The following is a 23653-nucleotide window of genomic DNA, read 5'->3' as shown; positions in this document are numbered from 1 at the left end:
TTAATATGCATCAATGATGATAAATATAATAATAATAAAACAATTACAATCCAAAAATCTATGTCATAATGTATGGCTAAAAATTTTTATTCTGAAAAGTATTTTTAAAATGTCTTAATTACTATAATGCCCCATGACATCCTCAAAATAGTAAAAATCAAACAACAGAATAGAATAGAAACAATAAAAACAAAACAATGAATGCAATATTGGCTTCAAAACAAGCCAATAGCAATTCCAAAATTACTACCATACTATATCTTGCTATTTTTGAAATAGCTGCTCCTGCTATTGGCTTTAACATAATCAAACAAAACAAAAGGGAATAAATCCCAACCCAACAAAACAATAGAAATGACACAGGACTTCAAAACAAAGACCATAGGGAATCAACAATGGCTACAACCTTGAGGAGATCCCCCTACTCCAGATGTCACACTATTGTTGATTTTGTAATGTTTTGAAGTCATGTATCTCTTACACTGGTTTGTTTTAATTAGCTTTATTCTGTTTTATTCTCTTTAAAATAAAATTTTAAAAATTGAAAAAATGTTTTAAACCACTTCAGTTATTAAAAAAAAACCAACAACAGCTGTCGGTGTCGCTCCCGGCCGGCAGGAAAAACACACGACAGATTCTGACGGTGTGCAACCTTGTCTTTATTTGTCTCCGCGTGGGCCCCGCGAGGCCTCTGCTCTGCCACCAGTCCTTTCTCACCGGTGGACTTTCTCTATCTCTCTCTGTGCTTCTCTCTCGTGGTGGGAGAGGCACTCACTTTTATAGGGTAACAGTGGCCAATCAGTTCAAAGCGCGCGATGCGGGCTGATTGGCTAACGTCAGTTGTTGCTGGGCAGACTATCTTACAGAGCGGGTTGTTTAAGTCGCCAGGGCAATCAGGGGGCAGGAAGCAGGCGCCAACTTGGCTCACTCGATGGGAGGGGTAATCTAGCTCAGGCTTTGCTCTTTCTTACAGGCCTCACGTCCGCCAAGTAAGGCGACCGGGCTCGGCCGCGGCTCCCAACATTTCCCCCTATTTTATTTATTTTGAATGAATGTACGCATCGCAGCCCGCCCTGGATTGAGTGCAGAGGCTTATGCCCTGTGTTGAGGCCCACCGTAGGCCCTTGGCTTGGACCCTGGTCAGCCGTCCCTGGGTTCGCCAAGGCCTTGAGACCCTCGTCCTTTTTCCAGGGCCAGGAGTGAACTGGACGGAACCTGGATGCACATAGGCATGCACTCATGCCCCTCCGTGCGATCCCCTCGGAGAGACATCTAGATCTGGGCAGATTCTAGTAATCCAGCGGCTTTCGTGCAGTATGGGGTAGGGCCTGGCTTAGGTCGAGTCGTGCTGGGGAGGCACGCTCTTACCCGTCATTGACTCACCTACCCTGCTGTGTGGTGTCAATAGGGAAGGAATGCGGAAGACCCGCCACATCTAGACCCGGTCGTAGGCCAGTCGAGCGAGCCATGCGTAAGCCTGGAGGTCATTGTGCCCATCACGGGCTGCTGCCAGGGCCGCATGGGCAACCAGGCGTACTTGACGCCGGGCCGCCGCAAGGCGCCCATTAATAAATGATGTAACCCATCGGAGCAAGAATGGTCCTATAAGCAGGAGCAAGAACAAGGAGCATAGAGGGCCTAACAAGGGTAACACATAGGGGAGCAAGCCGTTCCAGGCCCCCAAAAAGGGATTGTCCTGCAGTTCTTTTAGGGCTCATCTTGTTGTTGGGTCTGCGGTTGGCCTCTGGTGGAACAGGCCTGATCTTCAGTCGAGGGACTTGTCGCGTCAACCTCTCTGGGACCCACAGTGGTTCTCGTCCCGGTCCCTGTGGAAAGACACAAACCGCGCCTCGGTTCCAGCTGATTACCGGATCCGGGCCCATCCATTGTCCTGTCAGGACGTCCTTCCATTTAACCCATCCTTTATTTTTTGGGGATGGGGTACAATGTGCCATAGCTGGGGAGCAATTTTCACTGTTTAAGTTTAAAAAATTGTATGTGAATAATGCCATAGATAACCGCGCCTTTGGAGGCAGGCCTCAGCTTACTCCCCCTTTTTGTTTTTTATTTATTTATTTTTTTTGGTCTTTTTCGTTGTTTTTTTTTTTTTTTTTTTTTTTTTTTTTTTATCGGTACCAGGGATCGAACTCGCGATTGCCTGCTTACAAGGCAGGCGCTTATGCCGCTGAGCTAAATCCCCAGCCCCTGTTTCCTCGACCGGCGTTTTTCTCAGCCTGCTCGGCAGAGTAGCCGCCCATGAAAATACCGTCCGCCCCGCGGCACGACGTCATAGGATGGCAGCCGCGACAGAGTGGAACGGGGCGTCACTTCCTGTGCCGGCTGAGAAAAGGGGGGGTCCCCTGTAGCGGCCTCTCTGCGGGGAACCGCTTCTGGAAAAGAACTCCAGGGCGGAGCGGATGGCTGTCTATCTCCTCCCCGCCAGAGAGCGCTCGGGGGTCCTTTTTCCTCTCTTTGCTTTTCTCGGGTGGCGCACGCACACAATTCGCGGCGCAACTCGGCATAGGGGTTTTGGGCCTCTCGGCTTCCTGCCCCACCTTCTAGTTCCTCCTCGCTATCTGAGTCGGAGGACTCCAGAGCTTGGGTGTCCTCTATCTTTCCCTGGATCTTTTCCCCCTGTACAGATCCCTCCCGAGAGCATTTTGACTTTGCCTGCTCAAAAGCCTTGCGTGCGTCCATGATTTTTGCGTCTCTAACTGCCGATGGGAACCCCTTTCCCTCCCCTTCAAGGCACGCATGTATCATTTCCCACAGGGGGAGAATAGCTGGCGAAATATCGCCTCCCAATTTCGCCGAGGCGAGGTCCCCGCCTAACTTCTTCCATGACGGCAGGTTTAAATGCTCTGTGGGTAAAAACCAGGGAGCCACCCTATCTACCTCTGCTATGAATAGTTCCAGTGTTTTTTGACCTACCCTGAGGTCTCTAGCTTTTAAAAGCTTTCTAAGGGCCTTTACCAAGGGCCACGCCTCCGTGCTCGGTAAATTACCCATCTTTAACCTCCGAGGGCTGTTACTCACCGCGTGTGACTTAGAGAACCCGTCACCTACGCGTGAGCCTGAGGGGAGTCTAAAAGCCCTGTAGGTGCGCGCCACCCAGAGCCCAGGTTTATCCCCCACTCACCTGTCCGGCAGCACCACGCTGGAGCGTTGCACACCACCAAGGGGAGTGATCAGACCCCCGTACGGGCCACCAGATGTTGGTGTCGCTCCCGGCCGGCAGGAAAAACACACGACAGATTCTGACGGTGTGCAACCTTGTCTTTATTTGTCTCCACGTGGGCCCCGCGAGGCCTCTGCTCTGCCACCAGTCCTTTCTCACCGGTGGACTTTCTCTATCTCTCTCTGTGCTTCTCTCTCGTGGCGGGAGAGGCACTCACTTTTATAGGGTAACAGTGGCCAATCAGTTCAAAGCGCGCGATGCGGGCTGATTGGCTAACGTCAGTTGTTGCTGGGCAGACTATCTTACAGAGCGGGTTGTTTAAGTCGCCAGGGCAATCAGGGGGCAGGAAGCAGGCGCCAACTTGGCTCACTCGATGGGAGGGGTAATCTAGCTCAGGCTTTGCTCTTTCTTACAGGCCTCATGTCCACCAAGTAAGGCGACCGGGCTCGGCCGCGGCTCCCAACAAACAGCAACATGCACACAACTTCAGTAAACTTCATAGACCACTTAACTTTGAGAAATGTAATTTACTTGTGTCCTTCTATATAAATTAGTTTTCAATTATATCCTGAAGTCCTTGGTCTATGTAATTTTTACATTATTTGTGAATAAATTGGAAACATTAACCAAAAATGAAAAATTTGTTTTTAAAAATATTGATATGTAAGCATTCTCTCTAGCCATAATCAGCTAGACTATTTGTTTAGTAAGATTATTTCTAGGTTGTAATGTCACCAGCATATAGGAAAATTCTCATTTTATATTCACATTTTTGCTAATGTGAACAGGATACATTTTCCTTCCTTTATAATATTTGCTCTGTTCTGCATTTCAATTCATCAGCTATTAGAATTAAAAGTATCTATAAACTTCAAACTCTGTTGTTTTGTTTGGTTGTTCAATATTGCAACTGTCAGAATCTGCTTTGTGTGTTTGCCTTTTGATCTTTGAAAGATCTTTGAAAGTTTAACACAATAAACAGTATGGATGTAGCCAGATCCTTTGAAACTCAGAGGTAGATTTTCCCAGTTGGTAAGCAAAAGTGTCCAAGGCTATTAAACATTTTCAACTCTGAATACCGTAGAATGACAGGCCTCTTTCTCTAGATGCACATTTGTGTGTCTAAATCTTCTTTTATGTGATCTTTTGTTTCTTTTGGAACTATATAAATTTCTTTCTGATTCTTTTCTTTCAAAAGTTAGTCTCACATTTCCCCATGCTTCCTATCTCCCTTCTAACCCTTTCTACGTTTAGTTGAGCTGCATCTGTTTAACTAACTTCTATTTTAGAAAAATCTAGCAAATTTTGGCACAGAAAACCTGTTAAATTCGTGTTTGTTAAAAGTTTTTTTACATGTTAAGGTTGGATTTCCTTTGTTTCACAGTACACAAATTATTTAATATTTTATCCTATTTTTCTTTGGAATAAAGTGGAACAATCCAGAAGTGCCAGAAGGAGCACATAAACATTAACGTTTTTGAGACAAGAATAAGAATACAGCTGCTTGTTTTAAAGCAAGTGAATGAGTAAACGAGAAAAATTTTTCCCAATTTATAAATATTAGTTTAAATTCCTTACCTGCTTAATGAAAGTAAAAAAAGGTCAAGTATTGATTTTTAGATATGAGTGATTATTACTTCATATATATCAAGTTGTCAACCTCAAAATGCACAGACAGTAACTGTATTCACAGTAAGGAAATTCAAAGAGAAAAAGACCTTGTGTCTTATATTGCCCTTCCTTTACTTCTCAGATTTAACCTTGATAGAAAGAGAAAAGGCAGCCTGAATAGCTTGTGTTTATTTAAATCCTAATCCATGTGCCCTCTGATTCCTCAAATGACTGAGTGGGTGGAAGCAAGCACAGGCATTGTGCCAGTCTGTGCATAAATGCTGTCACATGTAAGGCAAGAGGAGGATGCCATAGGGAGAGCAAGTCACAAGTTTCCAAGACTCTAAATTGAAGTTTTGTTTTTATCGGGGCCCTAGAAACCATAGCCTCGGGAAGTCCTAGCCCTTATCCACTACCTCTCCTACAGAAATCAAGTGTCCATTGCAGTCGGTCAGTCAGATTGCTTTTAGTATGTTCCATGCCTCTGCTCTAGCACACTCTGGGAGACTTCCATGCTGTGACTGATAATGTGAGATATTCTTGAGTGCAAGATCATGCCTTCATCAGTGCCTTACCCACAAAGCTCCCAAACTCGAACCTCCCAGGGTTTAACACAAAGCTTAGTAAGAGTTCAATAGATGTATACTGAATGAATGGCTGTTGCTTTGAACAAAGCTCAGCTTCCACACGCAGCATAATTGCACTCAGTACTGACCCTGAAGATAGGAAAAGCCATATAACTGATGCTGTAAGAAAATGTTTCTTGTTTATACTGCTGCATCTTGATCTTTGGCTGATCTAAGCACAAAGAGAGCTCTTTCAGTTCAGAAAAAGGAGGTTTATGGTGTGTGGGAGAGCTAAGAATAATGGGTTTAATTGATAGACTGGAGATGCTCTCAGTTTCTGAGAGCTTGGAAACTTCATTTATAGATCCATCCCAGAGGGCAGAGGCAAATAAGGGCAGATGGAAAACACAGCTTTCTTGGGAACTGGCTTTGGCTCCACTGGGGCAAAAATACATCCATTCTGTAGCACCCTGAATCAATTATCTAAAATATGATGTTGTGCCCTTGTTTACCAGTCTCTAAAGTTAAGTCTTTGTTATTCATATTTTTATTTTTTATTTTTGTCTTAAGGCCATTCAACCAGACTCATTTGCAGAATATTAATTGTGGCAAAGAAGAAATTAGGAGATTACACTGGAAGTACTTTTAAATGGACCTCCTTAACTGATGACTGATTTGTCACCTCCAGCTAGTCTCCTATCATATTCCTTGCCAATTGCAACTATGGGACAATAAATACACAGCTAATTTTAAGCTAGCTTTTCTTTTAAGGCTGGCCATCAGAGACTGACAAATCCTAATCTAGGGTTGTTTATACTGCTGCATCTTCATCTTTGGCTGATCTAAGCACAAAGAAAGCTCAGAGAAAGGAAGTTTATGGTATGGGGGATATTTAACACCATATGCTATATGCCAAGTAGGCAAGTGGGCCAAGCCATGCAGCGCAATGAGTTTCACTAATTTATTTTAATATTTCCCTTTCATAGTCTGTTTATATTTATATTGCCTGTGGCATATCTGTTCTGCTCTGTAAATAATAAGTTTTTAAATATACAAGCTGAATATGGTGATGTGTGACTATAATCCGAGGTGCTCCAGAAGCTGACTCTGGAGGATGGCTTGAACCTAGAAGTTTGAGGTCAGCATGTGAAACACACCAATACCCCATCTCAAATCAAAACCACTTCAAACCTCTCATCTAGCACTTTCCAGATGAAATTAAGCATTAGTCATGTATGAAGTACCGAGTTAGTACAATTCTTAAGTTCTATTATGAGGTTGGAATAATTCAAAGGACACAATGTTTGATTGAGAACATTCTTAATTTTATTTTCTTTAATTTTATAAAATACATTTTGTAAGATAAGTTCTAAAAGTTTATTCTTTATGTGTGTTAAAATTGAAATTCTATATCAGAAATAAAGGAAACATCTTCAGTTAATTAAATTTCTTTGTGTGTGTACATGTGTATATGTATACATGTGAGGTTTTCAGGGAAGGATTGGTTATTCATTATGTTATTAAATCAAAACAAAACACAAGATACGTATTATTTCACTTTCCTTGATCTTGATTGGTTTCTTATAGATCCTTTTTCTCTCCTCCCTTTATGTAGCCTGGAAGCTCATCTTGTATTCTGGTCTAAAAACAAGTATCAAGTTTCTTTTTGTAAAGATACTACGTCTCCTTAACCATTGCTAAAACCACTTTAGGGGAAAGAACAACAAAATTCCTTAAAACAGAAGAATTACAGTAAAATTCTTTCCTTCAGTAAGAATCAATCTGATACATATTTGCTTAACCTAAAGTTACCAAAAACAGGACAAGACTAAAATTCAGAAGCTATTCAGGTTTCAAGCTCTTCTGTCCTTTTCCATGAAAGTTTGCCAACTGAATAGCTGACAGCTGGTGCATTCCATTATGTAATCTATGCTCGGAAAAAAATAACATCTACATTAAGTCTAACTCTTAACATGCCAAGATAACATCATTAAGTAAAATAATCTCTCAGTAGCTGGAAGGAGTGATCAAACAAGTTATTCAAATTGAGGATCAAATTCACCAAATCTGTTTCTGGAAAGGGCAGAATACTTGTAGAAAATTCCAATAGGTTAGCTGGAACTAGCCTATTTTATTTATTTTTCACTACTCAATTTCAAATATCATTTATGATGTTTACTGTTCAACTTTCTTTTTTTTAAGTGGCAATATAATCAGACTCATTCTCCAGACCTTTCTGATACAACCCTTAACCAGTGATAAACAAATTGTAAAATGTGAAATGTGCATCATTCCGAAACAAGTCAAGATCTTGAAATCATCTACTACGACTGAATGGGTAAAACCCTATGAAAAGAGCACCATTGTGAAGATACGACAGAGGCCAGAGCATACAATTATTTAACAGAAAAAAGACACGCTATCCAAAGAGTTATCTATCGTGTGTCTATAATTATGAGGGCCATCTTGAGTTATACCATTAGCCACCAGTAACTGTTGCTCTTTAGGCCCGTCTTTTATTTATTTTTTTTCTTTTTCTGAGTAAGCTTGTTTCCTTCTATTCTCAGCTCCTTGGAAACCACAGGGTTGTCATGGTAGCTGTTATCAAGTAGAAGAGAGTGAGATGTCGACAACACCCTGTTTCTCTTTCTAACTATGTATAAGGCCAGATGCCCCCTAAATCTACACAGACACTATGCTCCCTTATACTATAAGTAAGATTGACTGAGTTAGGGCTTTAATAGTCCATCACCACTGGAGTCAGAGCTCTCTTTCTGAGGGTGAAAGATCCTTGCTTTGACCCCTTTCTCCCAGCTGCACAGGCAGATTTAGGTAAAAGTTCTTATTGTTTTGCTGGTATTTTTTTTCCTTCTATCTGCAGTGCTAATAGGGAGACAGGAATGATTTCTCTGTTTTGCATGCTAAGGAGAATATATTTGGCCCCTCTAGATAGCAAGGGGCCAAAGACATTCTTTCTCTCTACCTGAACATTTTTCTTTTCACTTTGTTTCCATCTATGTAAGCAGCCTTTAAGAAAGAAGTATTTCCAAGTCCTCGGGAGATGCTTAGAAATTGAATTAGAGCTTCCATTTTTTCATAATTTGCAGTTGGGGAGTTACCTTCTCATGCATTTCCCATTTCTCACAGGAACCAGCTGTGAAGCAAAATGACTAAAAGAGGTACATAAGAGAGAGAGCCCACACAGAGGAATTAATCACTGCAAGACTCTCCTTTCTTGTTACACTCATCAAGTAAGAAGAGGACAAGTCAGCAGCAAAGGCAGAATTAAGATGGGAGACGCAGCGTTATAGGCTATATGGTTAGAGCCTCGCTATTAGGGAAAAGGGGAATTTCTACAGGAGATCAGAACTTGGTGCCTCGGCCCATGAGTTTAAGAACGGCGAAGTTGTAAGTGGCAGCAATCATAAAGGTGAGCTGTAGGGAACAGAAGAGAAAATATGTGTAACAGTAGAAAAGGAAGCTCTCCATCCTCAAATCCTGTTGGGAATTAGGAAGGGTAGAAATAAAATCATAACTACAGGGGGAAATTCTACTTTGGGAAAAATGTAGCACACTCTAGTCTTTCTGTCCATACACTTGAGTAGAAATCCTCTTTGAGATATTTCCTTCCAATGGTTCAGGCCTAAATAATTGAATCAATAAAGATTTTTGCCACACCCCTGCTCAGCCTAGTACTGAGATTTCCTCAGTCAAGTGAAAAACACATAGGTATTGTCATATTCACATGTCTGAGGGACTTGCAGGCATGGGATACTCTCTGTAGACACAGCCCTAAGATGGAGCACAACCTTCCCTTACTTAATGCATCAATTTATTTTACAAAGTGAAAAATCAGTTTACTTTGTACAAAAGCCTCAGAAGTAGGTGAGAAGATTCTGTGAGCTCATACGTGTCCATTCACTGCTTATTTAATGACTTCAGGTAAATTGCTGCACTGTTTAGTGCCTTAGGTTTCTACTTTTCACAATTAACACACTATTTTGACACTGCACCACATCATCAGCAAGACCTCCAACACAGACTGGTATTATACTCATAGCAGTTCTAATAATTGAGGTCTTTCCAGTATTTCTCATGAGAGTATCTAAATCCATTGGGTTGCATCAAAGATGGATTAATATTTATAGTGTATAGAATGTTAGACTATAGCAAATCATGTTTAGCAATGTTTCAGTATATAGGTAACCGATTGATCAGGCTGTGTTGAGAATCAACAGCAATTTTTGACTACAAAATACTTAGCAATATTACATGATCTTTTAAGTACTCTATATTATCACTCCTGGCTATGAATCTCTTAACTCAATTTTCCTTGCATCATTTTTATTGTTTCTTTCTAATTGCTGAAATCTTTCTAACTTGAAAACACAAAGCAGCAATATATAACCCTGCCCTTTCCTTTATCTTTCCTGTAGTTTTCTCTCCTGCATTTCAAGCTTGGAAAGAGTCCATCTTCTTGCCTTTCAGCATAGCTATACCTAAGCTATCCCAGGATTCTTTATTTGCTGAGATCATTCAATAACACTCACCAGGGAAACCAATGTTGCTGCAGCCCCCACAAATGCAGCAATAAACAGGTGGAATGTCATTTGGAACTGCAGGAAAAATGTAAGAAGAAAAATTATTTCTTGTAACAGCAAAAAAATATGAATCTACTAAAAATTTTGAAAGCAGGTTTCTGTACATGTTGATATTTTTCTGCTAATTACACATCTCTAAATTTTTGTTTCTCTATGTGTAGGTCTCCAATTCTTCAATATAAAAGGTACCTCCTAGCTATATTGAACCTGGAACACAGAAAACTCATAAAATAGCACAGTACCTCAAATAATCACCTCTTCCCCTACAACTTTGTCTAGAGTCTAAAATTTACATTCAACATTTTGCTTTCAAAGAAATTTTTTAGTACCTTCTCCCCAGGATTTAATTTTATTTCCCTGTTCTATTTGTGTATATCTGTTTTCAATAAAGTATTTTTCTTTTTCAAATGTACTTATTTTTACTTTTCATTAGAGATTAGCTAGTTTCTAGTTGAAAGAATTTTATAGAACTGATGTGCATCTCTGTGAATAGCCCATTCTCTTGATAAGGTTTTTAACTAAAAGATAAAAATTTTCATTTGGAGTATTTTACTATAAAACTGTATCTATGCTAAAAGCTACACATTTCTCTTTATGGGAAAGAATTTTGGAGTAGAAGGTTTTCTATGCAGCTCAAGGGAAAATAACTATTTTTAATCATCCATGCTCACTGACTCAGGTATACTTAGCCAATATGCCATAGAAGAGTAATCTTCTAATTCAATAATACACTAAAGGAAAATTTAGTCATTAAAATTAAAACCCACAGGTAGAAATTTCTATGATATTAGCTATTCCACTGCAAAATAACCCAAATGACCCACTCACCTCAGCTGTTTTGCAGATGGACAGGAGGTTGGAGCCACAAACCTTGCCAGGGAAAGCATTCCATGGGAGAACACCTAAGACAAAAATCAACAATGGTAAGCTTCATAGAGTTAGGGGGCCACATGGAGACCCTCCCACACACACTCAGTTCTTTCTTTCCTCTCTAATTATTCTGGCTGTAAACTTGGATCTTGCCAACAATCAGGATCCTATTTTCCAAAATTTTATGTAAAAACAAATGTGTCATCTAATAGTTGGAGGTCTTGTGCTTTTTACTGAAATATGCTTTGGGGTTGAAATAGCAATCAATCAGACTAGCACAGTATGAACAGCTGAGAAAACTCACATATTTCCAAGGTCCCTTCCCAGAGAAGAAACTTCTGTTTCAGTGGCAAGGAACTGAACTACAATGTCAGGCATTCATCACCTTGTATTTTCCCCATTACCACCACCCTCCTTATGCTGAGAAAAGAAACAAATATATACTGCTTCCAAGGCTGGTAAGGGAGTAGAGGGACAAATACCCTAACTCACCATACATTCTGGCATCAGCGCAGAGACTGCCTATACTGGCAGAGGTCTTGCTTGGGAAGGCAATAGATTGGCAAGTAGTCCATGTATTGAAGTAAATGTACACAGGCACAGCAGAACAGGCAAACACCAGGAGCCACACAACAGTCAGGGCATAAGTGATGCCCACAAACTAGAACAATTGACATGGAGTGGTTAGAAATCAGTACTAGGCTACAAATGTTGAAACACAAATGGGGAGATCCTGGAATGCTTTGTGCCAATGAAACCAGACTTCAGGAATCTCCCCCAAATGAAATTAGTGAGTGGGGCACCTCTGCCAAGTGTTATTGGCAATATCTACTAGAGAATTGGCCCCAAGTGTGATGGAAGGAAGGGAAAATAAGGAAGGGATTGGAGTGAGGAGGACCCCTGGGTTAGAGAGGCTTCAGGGGAATATTTTGGCAAATAAGGTGTAAAGAAATCGAAACAGATCTGGAAAGAAAGTCGTGCCATTTTGTGCCTTAGGCTGAGCTTAGAAAATGCTCCTTGTTACAGGATCTTTGTTCCCTGGTTATTGAATAAAGCCAATAGGATATTTAAATTTCAAATACAAAAACCTTTCCAAGCAAACTGCTGGCCACAAAAAAGAAATCACCACAACCCATACATGTTCAGCTCCTGAAAGGCCTTTTTTATTTATTTTTCATTTTGTGGTGCTGGGAATTGAACCCAGGACCTTTACACGCTAGACAAATACTGTACCACTGAATCAAATACCCAGCCCAGCTCACAAAAGATATTCAGAGATTGTAAACTAATGTGAATTTTACCAGAAGCATAGATAACTTGCAGGAAAAAGATAAAACATTAAATATGTAAATTTACTCTAATTCCCTCTGGGACCTCCAACATTGTAAGATCCCAAAATATTGTGCATTCTACCTTAGAGTTAGATAATTTTGATTATATGACTTTCCTCTGAGATCTAAGACTCAATCCCATGAGCTGCATTTTAGACTTATGCCGTCAGATCCACTCTTGTGGTCCCCTCTAGGAAGGGAATAAATAGACACCAACAGATGGCTTAGAAATGGTCTGATTGTACAAAAGCATCATAGAAAACTTATGCTTTTCATTTTTATATAATACAATTTTCTAGGGAACCTTTAAAAGGTGAGGCTAAGCCAGCTGGGCACCACGTTCTTCCTGACCATCTCATTTTGCTGTAGCCATCGCTTCCTCACACAAAAGCCAGGCCCCTGGAGAGGACCCAGCCTTGAGTGGGGATGAGACCACAGATTCATGCCCAATTGTCCCCCACCCCTTGTTATTGCCACAAAATCCTGAGGATGATCACCTTGTCGGGATGTCCTAGCCATTTTCCCAAACAATGACACACCCGCTCCAAAGAATGAGCTTGATGTTGGCCTCTGGAACCCCTCCCCTTCTGGCCCCCTGTTACCGTTGCGCTCAGGCCCTTGCCGCAGATGGTGGTCTTGTAGTCGCCAAAGATCTGCCTGACTGCACCGGTGGTGTAGAAGCCCTCAGCCAGCAGAAGGGCCCCATAAAGGAAGAAGAAAGAGGCAGTTCCATAGATGACATACTGGAAAGCATGAATCCTGCATTAATGGAAAAAAGAGAGCAATCGTATTAACTGAGAATCTAGCTCTTTTCTCACATAAGTATGATCTATGTATCTATGTATGTATGTATCTATCTAGGTATCTAGCTAGCTATTTAAGGGGCAATTAACAATGCTAAAGCATCTTTAGAGGAATCACTAGGATTTTTCCCTATGCTATCACCTTATGTTTACTGAAATAAGTAAATACACGTAACCAGGTAGCCACAAGCACAGCTTTCTGCCCCACCTGTTGCCTAACCTGCAAGCTAGAGAACCAGGAGGGCTCTGTTTTCTTTTGCCTGAACCTTCAGAGATGCTACCTTGTAGAAGAGAGGAGCTACACAAAAAGAGAGCTGAAAGGACAGTAGTTTAACTTGCTCTCTATACAAGAGTTCAGTATTCAGCTTGAACAGATGTAAACAGTGTGTCAAATCAAGATTATCAAGTCTGTTCTCTCAAGTCATTGTGCCTCCCATCTGTTCTTCATACCTACCATTTTAGGGGCAATTTAAGCAACATTGATCAGAAGTTAGAATGTGCATAAGAAGACTAGAATAGCATAGGAAGGGCTGGAAGACAGACAGACAGCCCCATTCTGAATCTGGCATTATTTCTCTCTTCACTTAGGAGTTCAAATGTTGCACAGATGGCATCTATATAGAAGGAAAACTGAGGAATCATATGTGATGCCACTCTGCCCCCCTACTAGTTCACAGAGGTGCTGAGGAATTCTGTATCTCCCAGATGAAGAAGGCAAAAAAAGATGTCTCTGGGTGAGACGACAGGTACTTACACATTGATGAGATACTCATAATCCTGGTAGTTTTTGGAGAAATAGGTCTCAATTAGTTTTTCTGTGCCAGTGAGTGCTTCATGTCCACAACCACAGAACAGTGCCACTCCAAAGAAACACAATCCGGTGGCCACCAGGGAGGCAAAGGGGGCCCCTACCAGACATCTTGCACAGCACTCTAACAAACCTGGGGAACAAACAGAGGAACAATGAGGCACACACAATAGTTATCTACTCAATACCCTCTGCCACACGGGGCCCCTGTGTTCCCAAGCACTGACACATTGGTCACCTTGAAGTCCGAAAGCAGGAGAATCTAGTGGTTTTGGTTTTGGGCATGTGACACTGACCCAGAATCCTAATTTTGTTCCATTATTGAAAATAAATCCTAATTCCCAGTACTATGATTATTCTTCAAAATAATTCAGTAATTCAAGTAGTAAGCCAGAGAAGTTACGGAATCAGTCCCTCTTTTCATCTTGTTTCAGTCTTTTTGCTTGTTTTTTTAAGCCATCCATCAACTATTTATGGGCTATTTACTATGTACTGGATTTTAATATAGGCTATGAAGACAGAAAGACACAGATGGAAGTTTTTAGATTACTAAGTAATAATTGACTAGATAGACCTAATATTTTCATGTAACAGTTCCAGGCACTGAAGTAAATGATTATGGAGGGTAAATGCACTTGGAATTCCAGAAGGAAAGAGTGCAAGTCAGAAATGTTGAGAGTATCACAGAGAATTTGAGCCTAAAGAGCATCCCAGGTAGAGGAAATATTGAAAATTTCATGCTCCTGGATATCCAGAATATTGTGTATATTTGTTGCAAGGAATGTTCAGTTCTCGGTCTAGATATATGGGCTGTGGTCCAAAGAGAAAGGCTTTTCTCAATTGTCTATCTTGTTCCATGGTAGAGCTAGAAATGATAATAGGAAGGTTGCTATTATTTTCAATAATAAAAATACAGGGTTATGATTTTTGGTCACTTTGAATTATTGTCTTGCCTTCTATACTGTAACTTGGCCAATGCCCTAACCTTAATTCCACACTAAGATTTTGTCAATACAGCTGCCAAGAGATTTTAAACAAAGTCAGTGAAGTATGAAATGTCTGGTGCAAGGAAAACACCCCAGGGCCTGAAGACATTGGGGTTTTATACTGCTAAAAGTACCTGACATCCCGGACCTGGTACCCCTGCCCAGTGACAGTGCTTCTGAGAAACAAGAAGGGATACAAAATTTTATGGGCTCTAGAAGTAGTTGTGTCACAAGGACTAGCCCCATTTTTTAAGGTACCCTGTGCAATGTAGCTTATCAAATGCCAAGTAAATGACTGAACAGATGGGTAAATAAGTGCTTCCCTCTGGTCTCTGGGCCAGAATCTTAAATGGAGAAAAAAGAAAACATTAATCCCTTCAAGCAGAAATTTTAAATTAATATATATATATAGTACATATACATAGATCCATATATATAAACAATATAAAGTATATATGTATATAGTATATATTTATATATGCACACTTGTGTATAAATTATATATATATGGCTGATGTATCATGTAGTATTCATATAGATAAATAATCATCAAATGTCCTGGGAAGGTGCTACATTTGCATAAACATGTTGTGGTTCCTTATAGAAAGAAAAGAAATTGAATTAATTGATTTGGTTTTTTATATTCAAGCATTTCTCCAAGCCAATCTTATTTATAACAGGGTGCCAAAAGAAAGCGGAATCCTTTTTCTGACCCCTTAATTCTACCAGTTTCTTTTTAGTCTTGAGAGCTTGACTACATGGAGATTTGCATGGCTGAATTGCATCAATATAAACAGATTTTGAAGGACAAAATTATCTCAATCATTTGTCTCCGTTCTCAAAGGTACAAGATAAGTGAGGTTCTGTTACCCATCATTCCCTGAAACTGCAGCACTTCCCTGCACTTCAAAAAGCCTCTTCTTCCAAGATCCTTGTACATGTCAAAGCAGAGATAAAACTTAGAAGTTCAAGCCAAGTAAAGCACATAGCAAACATTTGTAACAAAATGTGTTCCTTTCCTTTTTCATGAACTAAAAGTATTGCTGCCAGAAAACTTGGCCTCCCTGGGAAACAATCAATTTGTAGTTGTGCTGCTGTGAATGGAGACTGAGATTACTCAGCATGAACTTTATAAGGTTGCTTAGTAAGAAGAGTGCCTCACAGTGCTACCCTGTGGTGTGTGCATGCAAATATTTATATATATATATATACACACACACACACGTGTGTTTTTATGTGCGAAAAATCCCGAAAAATAGAACAACTGAAGTTTTTCACTGTTCTGAGTATATATTATAGAAATTGATCTTCCTCTTTGTCAAGATACTAGATACATCATGTAAACTAATAATAGGGGCTCAGAAGTGAACAGTACTGCTGTTTTCCTTCTCTAGTTTTCCAATTTCTTCACACCCTTGACCTCTTAGACTGTTCTAGGAAAGAAGCTTTTTGTAGCCTTCGGGTGGGGGAGAGGTCAGTGATCCCGCTGTTGCTGTTCCCTCTCTCACCAGCACAGGGTCAGAGTTTGGACACAGCCGTCTATAGCTCCCTTAAACAAAGAAGCCTTGTTTTTCCATGAGATCTCAGGAGTCTCATTGGTATTCTGCAGGAGGCTACAGGCCTGGGGGTGTGGAGGGGGTCAGACTCATGGAACAATGACAGGGCTGTTTGTTTAGCACAGGGTAAGGAGAGCCACCCACCCTAGCAAGTGGCCATCCTGGGCCCACTCAAGCTCACCCCAGCCTTTTCACCCTGGGAAGGGCTAAATGGTGGCACAGGTGTGATATAGAGAAACTAGAACTAAACAAATTTTTTTATTAAAAAGGAGATAATATAGTAGCCATTTTTTGTTTTCTGTTATTTGGTTCTGAATGCTCTGTAATACTTTCATTCTCTTGAATGGTTTTGTACTATTTTGTTATGTTTGATACTACTGTATGTGAAGGTATGCTCAACTATTTCAAAGAAAGAAACATTATGGTAGCTACTGTTATATCAGGTTGTTTTGTGTTGAAGTACTATGTTGCTTACATAGTTCTGTTCTGATCTGCTTTGGTCTTTCCTCTTTTGTCTTAATCTCTTTAAAATAAAAAAAAAATTAAAAAAGAGAAACTAGAACTCTTGCAAGCTAAATGGAGATTTCCACTGTGGATAGAATTAGCTGATGTGTCCTCTATATGATACATTAAGGATGAGTTTTTCTCTTGCCACATTAAAAAAAGCCTGTCTTAAAGATGAGATGAAAAATCATCCTATAGTGTATTTGATCTCTGGATCATTATCCAAGTAACCAAAATGTGTCATATGTAGTGTTCTTACTGGGTGACAAGCTTTCAGAGCAACTCTGAGTCAGCTGATGCTTTCATTATTTACACTCTATTTTCTTAGCAATCAGATAACTTAGCACCCCTTTTTCTGTTCCAGTGCTACTCAAAGCAAGAGACAAGAGACATAGTTTTCAAAGCATCTCTAAATGGTCTAAGTCAACCAACTATTGAGCTATAAAAAATTTAACGCCATCACCATAAGTATCAAATGTCCATCTCATCACAATTAAGATTAAATGATTGTTGCAAGGGCATTTTAATTTGGCAAAAGTGAAGAATTTCAGTCAGTCCAACTAAATACCAAATTTTGAATTTCATTTGGGAAAAACTTGTTACATGCAAGATACTATATTTTCATAAATGTGTTTCACAATTGAAGCATTCTGAGAAAAGTCCACTGAGTTTGCTGATTTTTTACAGCCAAAGAAATGAACTTGGGTATGTATAAACAATACTCTAAAACCATGATCTGTCCATTTTAGAACTCCTCATAGTTAAAAGGCTCTGAGCTGGATTTAGGAAGCTTGTGAGAAATTAAGAGAAGTTTCTTGCTGTCTCAAAAGACATTCTCACACTTTCAGGCTAAATAGAGACCATGAAATGGTAGAGTGAGCAAAAAAGAACTATATGTTAACAATATTACCCAATGAAGTCAACTGGATTAAACTGTCTGACTTTGATGAGAGGTTGTTGAGAAAAATGATGCCTTCTCCAATGTTTTCCTTTCATTTCTGTTTATGTGGATTCAGAACAAGCATTAAACACAATTAATTAGGAGGCCCAGTAGCTTTCTACAGAGAACTTGTGATCTTGTTTGGGAGAACAAAATTATGTCTAAAACCAAAAACAAAGTTATTTATAAAAGTGTTAAAGCAGCTATAAGAAAGTTGTATAGGCAAAAGTAAGCAAAGGGAACGAGTCAGTTCTGAGTTCCCTACAACTATCTCCAAACTCTCCAAACAAATCTCATCAATCTGTAACAGAACTTCAAGCTCTTCTCTCCAATGTTCTCTGATAGAGAGAAACCGAATCATTGTGACTCAGTCCAGGTCTATCTTAGTGATTGTGTTGATCTTGATGCTGTCTCTTTAAGCAGAAGCCAAGAGTTCTCAAGCCCTCCCTCCTTTCCCATGCCCTGGGCATGCCTCAAGGACTAGCTCCTAGATGGAAATTCAGTGTGAATCTGGGAACTCATCAAAGGGAGGAAAGGAAAGGCTTTCATCGAAAGGAATGGTAGAAAGAGACCAATTGTATCCTGCACAATTCCCAGCTTGTCCCTGAATCTAGCTGACAAAGGGAGAGATAGAAGAACTCTATACAATAGAGCTAAACAACAGGCAGGCTCATTGAGTGAGAAACTGGCCCCATCTCTCTAAGTCTCGAATCTGCACTACAGTCTTACCAGCCTCCCAGAACCCACCCCTTAACATCATCCCATGAACAGAGGCCTCCTTGATCAGGGCATACAGCAGTTGACAGGGCCAAGATACTAGAGCAGCCGTGACTGGCACTAGGGATGGATGGGGATCAGTGAGTGGGTTCTAGGAGTAAAACAACAACCATCAGAGGTACCAGAGACAAAGACTTTTGCTTCTAGCCTTATCCTAGTCAGACAAAGCCCTGCCTATAATCTTCTCTTTCCTCAGTGATATCAGCACTTACACCACATGCAGGTGCCTAAAAGGAGTCCTGCAGCCACTAGGGTCTTGGAATCCATGCCTGCAGTATGGTCAAATCATGTGTGCAATGTTTTTAAAAGGAATTCTGGGGCTGGGGATTTAGCTCAGTGGCATAAGTGCCTGCCTTGCAAGCAGACAGTCGTGAGTTCGATCCCTGGTACCGATGAAAACGAAAAAGACAAAAAAAAAAAAAAAAAAGGAATTCTAATCTCTCCTTTAGAAAAGAATTGTTATTATGGCAACAGCATTCTGGACCACCCCATGTTCAAGCTCCTTTATAGGCATGTGTACACACACATGCACTCACACACACGTGCATCAATTTCTGTGCAAATATTAGGATGCTGGAGTACAACTTTGTTTTTTGAAGCTATTCTTGGCACATTGGCCCCACTTTGACTATTTATGGGGAGATGAAAGAGAAGTTCCTGCCACTAGAGACAAGAGTGGCTATACCTCACTCCTTAGGTGAGTCTCCCACCAGTTTCTCTTTTCTCCCCAGTTAAAGTATGAAGCCGACCTGGGGGAAGATGTTCTCTTCCTTAAGACTATTTGGAAATAGCCAAACAGAGGTTAATCAATCAGTATTTGTTGAGGTTTTGATGTAAGTTTGGCACTGGGTTGGGCCTATGATTGGGAGAGGAAGGGAAAAATAATTTCCTCACCTTCTTAGTTGATGTGAACATTTCTGATCATGTCTTGGATCTTCTATAGACATGAAATTCTAGGAAAGGAGAGGACATGTCTATATTGCTTTCTATTAAGTCAAAGGATTGTACTGGAAGGATGATTTACAAGGATTGAAGATGGCACACAAAAAGAAAATAAGGAAAAAGATGTCAAGCTGGGTTACTATCTTAATGGGTTTGGAGACTACATGTCCCCTCCCACTCACCTCTCAGAGTTGAGAAGTTACTGCTCAGATATAGCCAAGAAATTGTGAGGCCCTTGTGAGTAGACTTCTCATTTTCTTAGTTCAGACTTACACCATGTAAGTCCCCTAAAGCAGTGCAAAATGTTTAATATGCCTGGCTTTTCCAGAGCTACTGAGGTTCCTCAAGGCCAAGGTGCAAAGCTGGATGGAGAAGGCTATCCTTGATCAGTATCTCCAGGACAAGTAAGTGAAAATGCTGGTTTACATGTGATTTCTTTTTATTTCTTGGTATTCTTGCCACATTGAAAGGATTCTGTTAGTCTTAAGGCATTTGGTAGAACTGAACCACTGTTTTGCCTTTGTATCTTTTGTACAGCGTACACTCATTTACTTCAAGCTAGCCAAAACTACATTGCTTAGCGAATGGCCACTTTTGGACGAAAGCATTGCCGTCTGGTTACCAGGGTAACAGTCGCAGGATTGCAGAAGCCAATATTTTGCTGTTCAATAATGGCATTGTGTTACTGAGCAGAAAATAATCAGCTACCACACTTTGATTCCTTTCTTGTTCCTTTATGATTCCAAAGAGTCATTTGGAACATCTCTCTTCCAAGATGGGACCAAATTTAATGAGTTATTACTTCTCTCACAAACCTTTTGTACAGACACCATTGAATTCAGTGTTCCTCTTTACTTCCAATCCTAAAGAATTCTATACGGTAGAAGTAGTGAGTTTCCTATTCCTGGAGATGATTAAGCAGAGGCAGTATAAATGTTTAACTGGTGATGTAGAAGCTAATTCTGCATTGAGGGTTGGTTTAGGTAACTTCTAAAGTTACTTCGAATCCCAAATTAAACAATATTGCACTCTACATCAGAACTAATAGCAATATAGTACATTGTTAGAGATTGCCTATATTCACAAAGCACTGAGGTACTATATTATTGAATAACTGAAAATTCAATGACTACTGCATCAGGTATACCTGGTCCAAATAGTGCCCATTCCAGAAGCTGGGACCCAATATATATCCTCAATGATGCACTCATCTGTGCCAGTCTTACACTAGAAGAAATTACACAGTCTCTGTAACAAGAAACTGTTCTTGTCATCACTTACTTGTTCTTATCTTTTCTTCATGAGCTTCAGTCCCTGAAGAAATAAGATTCAACTTTCTTCTTTATTCTGCTTTTGTTTTGAATGTATAACCTACCCAATCAACTGTCCTGACATTGTAAATATGGTGCCTAATGTTACCCAGAGCAGGAATTGAGTTCCTCAATATTTACCTCATACCTGGAGACACATAATTGTTCAAATGGTTCTTCCCCAATCACCACAAAAATGTGCTCAAAGAAAATTAAACCACCTTGAAAACAGTAAGAGTCATCCTCTTCTATATCTGTTGTTGTACAAGAGGCAGTGTCATGATTTACGATTGTTATAATGTTTCCTAATTTTCAAAGGAGTTTCACATCATCATAACTTGATCCTCAACCTTGAAAGTAGACAAAGTAGTTATTGGTCTCCTAATTTTCTACCTGACAAGATAGTTACTCACAGTGATCTACCCAAGGCTGGACAATTTATTAAATGCAAATCTAGGACTAGAGACTTCTTGTTCCAACTCTTAGCCTAGTACTCTACCCTCTTAACTATCATATCTGAATACATGTTTCAAAGAACCTTCTGAGTGATTCAGGGTGGGACAATCTAATAGCAGATAACAGCTTATAATTGAGAACCTCCTTCTCTGGACCTTGTCGTCATCTAACTGGTATTACATTTGATGGTGAATATGTGGCAAATCGAGTCTGATGTAATTCAGAATGGGTTCAAGCTATTAGCCTTGTCTTGCAATTCTACATGTCTCGGTGGCATCCTGTATAGATAAAGACCCTTGTGCTCTGTAAGGCTTACTTTGTATAAACATTGCCATGTAACAGAAGATCTCTCTTTGTTCACAGAAAACCTGGAAAAGCTTCTATTTCTAAACAAATTCAGCAAGAGTGCTAAGGTCATATAGCCTGCTTGTCATGATAGAGATTCAGGGCTAAACCCTATGATGCTGACAAGAAATGGCCACCCATGTGTATGTGTGTGCATACACAAACACACACAAATTCTGTAACTGCTCCCCATGGTAAATCCGTCAAGGACTTTACTTTGATTTCCTGAACCTGAGCATGCTGTTCTTAGCCATGGCCTTACCTGAATTCAGCTTGCCCAATTGTCCCAACATCCTATTGATACCAAACATAGTCCAAATTTTGTATCAAGCAAGTATTTATTTCATACATTCAAAGGCCAGCTAACAGTCCATTGCCTCCAGCAGAACCAGGGGCTCCAGCTGACCTAGCAATAAGTAAGGCCTTAGAATCAAAAGGAAAGAGAACATAAAAGGAAGTGAGAGGAAAGGAGGACACATGACCAGACACATCCTTCTATGTACTCTCTCCAAGGATCTCTGTGACTCCACACATGCTGCTGCAATTTTTGGCAATATCGCATCATGCTCAGTACAACAGAGAAGGAGTTAATCTAATTGAATACTAAGGAATTAAAAAAAGAAAGCAAGTACCAAAACACAAATCATTTAAACCACTAAAAAACCTCAAATCCCAAAGTCAGAAATTATTCTGTGAATTCCTGTACCTGCTTGAATCTTTGATGCTAAAGTTTGTGAAACTCACCCATGTCTTTGGGACTCTGACTCCAATTGTAGACGGCTGGCTAGTCTGCTTTGCGTTTGCGTCTGACTTTGTTCAACTGGTAGGATCCTGGTCTCTCCAGTCTCCTTCTTCAGTCCTTTACTTTTTCTCTCTGAGTATCTTTGTCCTCTTCTCCTGCAATGAAAAGGGCTTTCTGATTGACAGCCAACCCCCTTAAAGGGACAGGCTTGTTTTCCTCCTCCTCTCCTCCTCCTCCCTTTCTCCTCCCCTTGTCCCCACCTCCTTAGGGAGCCTCCCTTCTTTAAGGGATCCATCTTCTTTTCTGCCTTTTGCTGACAATTGTTTCATTTTCTTTTATCTTCTTTTTCCATTGAGGCTTTTCTGGATTTTCACTTTGCTGCAAGGACATCTGGAAATATGAATTGGGAATAGAAGTAAAAGGAGTTTCTGGAAGCCTCCAGGTGATTCTTGGGCCTACTGGTATGGGATACAGCAGCACAAGCAGGAGAACCCATAGAAGTGGTAGCACTGACAAGAGAGTCAGGGTCCAAAACCTACATGTTATCTCACATAGTTCTTCCAAATCTGTCCAACCCACTCTCTGCTCCTGCTTGCCCTTGGCCTTCTCCACCTCTCCCCTTTCCTTATTTATTAACAAATAAACACTCCTCCTCTAAGCTCTAGAAACAAAATAAAGATGAATTTATCTTTTACAATAAACTCTTTCAAATATTTCTTCTTTTTACCTGAACAGGAATGAAATGCAAGTTGTTGATTCCATGACAGACTATGATCCAGTTGTAGGATAAAACCGTAGTCATTTCATAGATAGGATAACAGAGACACAGAGAAGGGTAAGACTTGTGTAAATTTACATAACAAGCTAAAGAAAAAGCTAGAGTCAGGGATATGAGTAATTTCCAAGAAGAATAATCAACTTTGAGACAAGTCAAGAACACAGTGTGGGAACTGGTTAATAAACCATGCCACCCTTAGAATGTAGTATATTCAAAGAGCTGAGACCAGGCTGGGAAGAAGTAGAGAATGGGTTGGAGTAAAGCAGCAGGTGGCAGTGAGGGTGAAAAGAAGGAGAAAAGGAATACAATCCTTGCCTCTAAGAAAGAAACACTAAGAAAAATTAGACAAACAGAAAAAAAAAAACCCACTGGGAAACACTACAAGAAATCTGCCCTAGTGCCAATAGCAGTTTCTAAAGAAGGTATCTGAGTACAAAGTGCTAGTTGAGATTAGCCAGAGTAGTTCTATAAAATAGATGAATCTTGATCAAAATCTAGGCTCACTTTGAGTGTTCCTTCTCCCTCCAGAAGTCTCAGACAGGCACAGAG

General features: G+C 40.3%; 1 protein-coding gene and 1 long non-coding RNA gene across 3 annotated transcripts; both read right to left on the bottom strand.

Annotated features, from left to right (window-relative positions):
* Nucleotides 1-641: 641 nt before the first annotated feature.
* Nucleotides 642-6360, bottom strand: LOC134475477 (uncharacterized). The gene is made up of 2 exons (XR_010046612.1): nucleotides 3140-6360; nucleotides 642-1826 (listed from the first exon to the last, which is right to left on the bottom strand). It is a non-coding gene; the product is annotated as an uncharacterized LOC134475477 (long non-coding RNA).
* A 298-nt stretch (nucleotides 6361-6658) lies between these two features.
* Nucleotides 6659-22608, bottom strand: Plp1 (proteolipid protein 1). Of its 2 annotated transcripts, XM_023565571.2 has the most exons (8): nucleotides 22587-22608; nucleotides 22329-22481; nucleotides 13715-13901; nucleotides 12760-12916; nucleotides 11319-11487; nucleotides 10785-10858; nucleotides 9906-9971; nucleotides 6659-8790 (listed from the first exon to the last, which is right to left on the bottom strand). In XM_023565571.2, the coding sequence occupies exons 2-8, from the start codon at nucleotides 22330-22332 to the stop codon at nucleotides 8719-8721; spliced, it is 729 nt and encodes a 242-aa protein (XP_023421339.1). In that variant the 5' UTR covers nucleotides 22333-22481; nucleotides 22587-22608; the 3' UTR covers nucleotides 6659-8718. The 2 variants fall into 2 exon arrangements, with proteins under 2 accessions (XP_023421339.1, XP_023421337.1); XM_023565569.2 differs by lacking the exon at nucleotides 22587-22608 and having other exon boundaries at nucleotides 12655-12916; nucleotides 22329-22487.
* Between the last annotated feature and the right edge of the window lie 1045 nt (nucleotides 22609-23653).

This window comes from Cavia porcellus, unplaced genomic scaffold, assembly GCF_034190915.1.
Source record: "Cavia porcellus strain 051 isolate PalLab524CR breed Dunkin Hartley unplaced genomic scaffold, mCavPor4.1 scaffold_3, whole genome shotgun sequence".
Classification (NCBI taxonomy): Eukaryota; Metazoa; Chordata; class Mammalia; order Rodentia; family Caviidae; genus Cavia; species Cavia porcellus.
This window is presented reverse-complemented; position numbering and strand designations above follow the sequence as displayed.

Coding starts and splice junctions, on each gene's coding strand:
- Plp1 (XM_023565569.2), bottom strand. Junction 9,972..10,784: donor CCATCTGCAAAACAGCTGAG/GTGAGTGGGTCA, acceptor TTTTTCCTGCAG/TTCCAAATGACATTCCACCT. Junction 8,791..9,905: donor CAGCAACATTGGTTTCCCTG/GTGAGTGTTATT, acceptor TGTTCCCTACAG/CTCACCTTTATGATTGCTGC.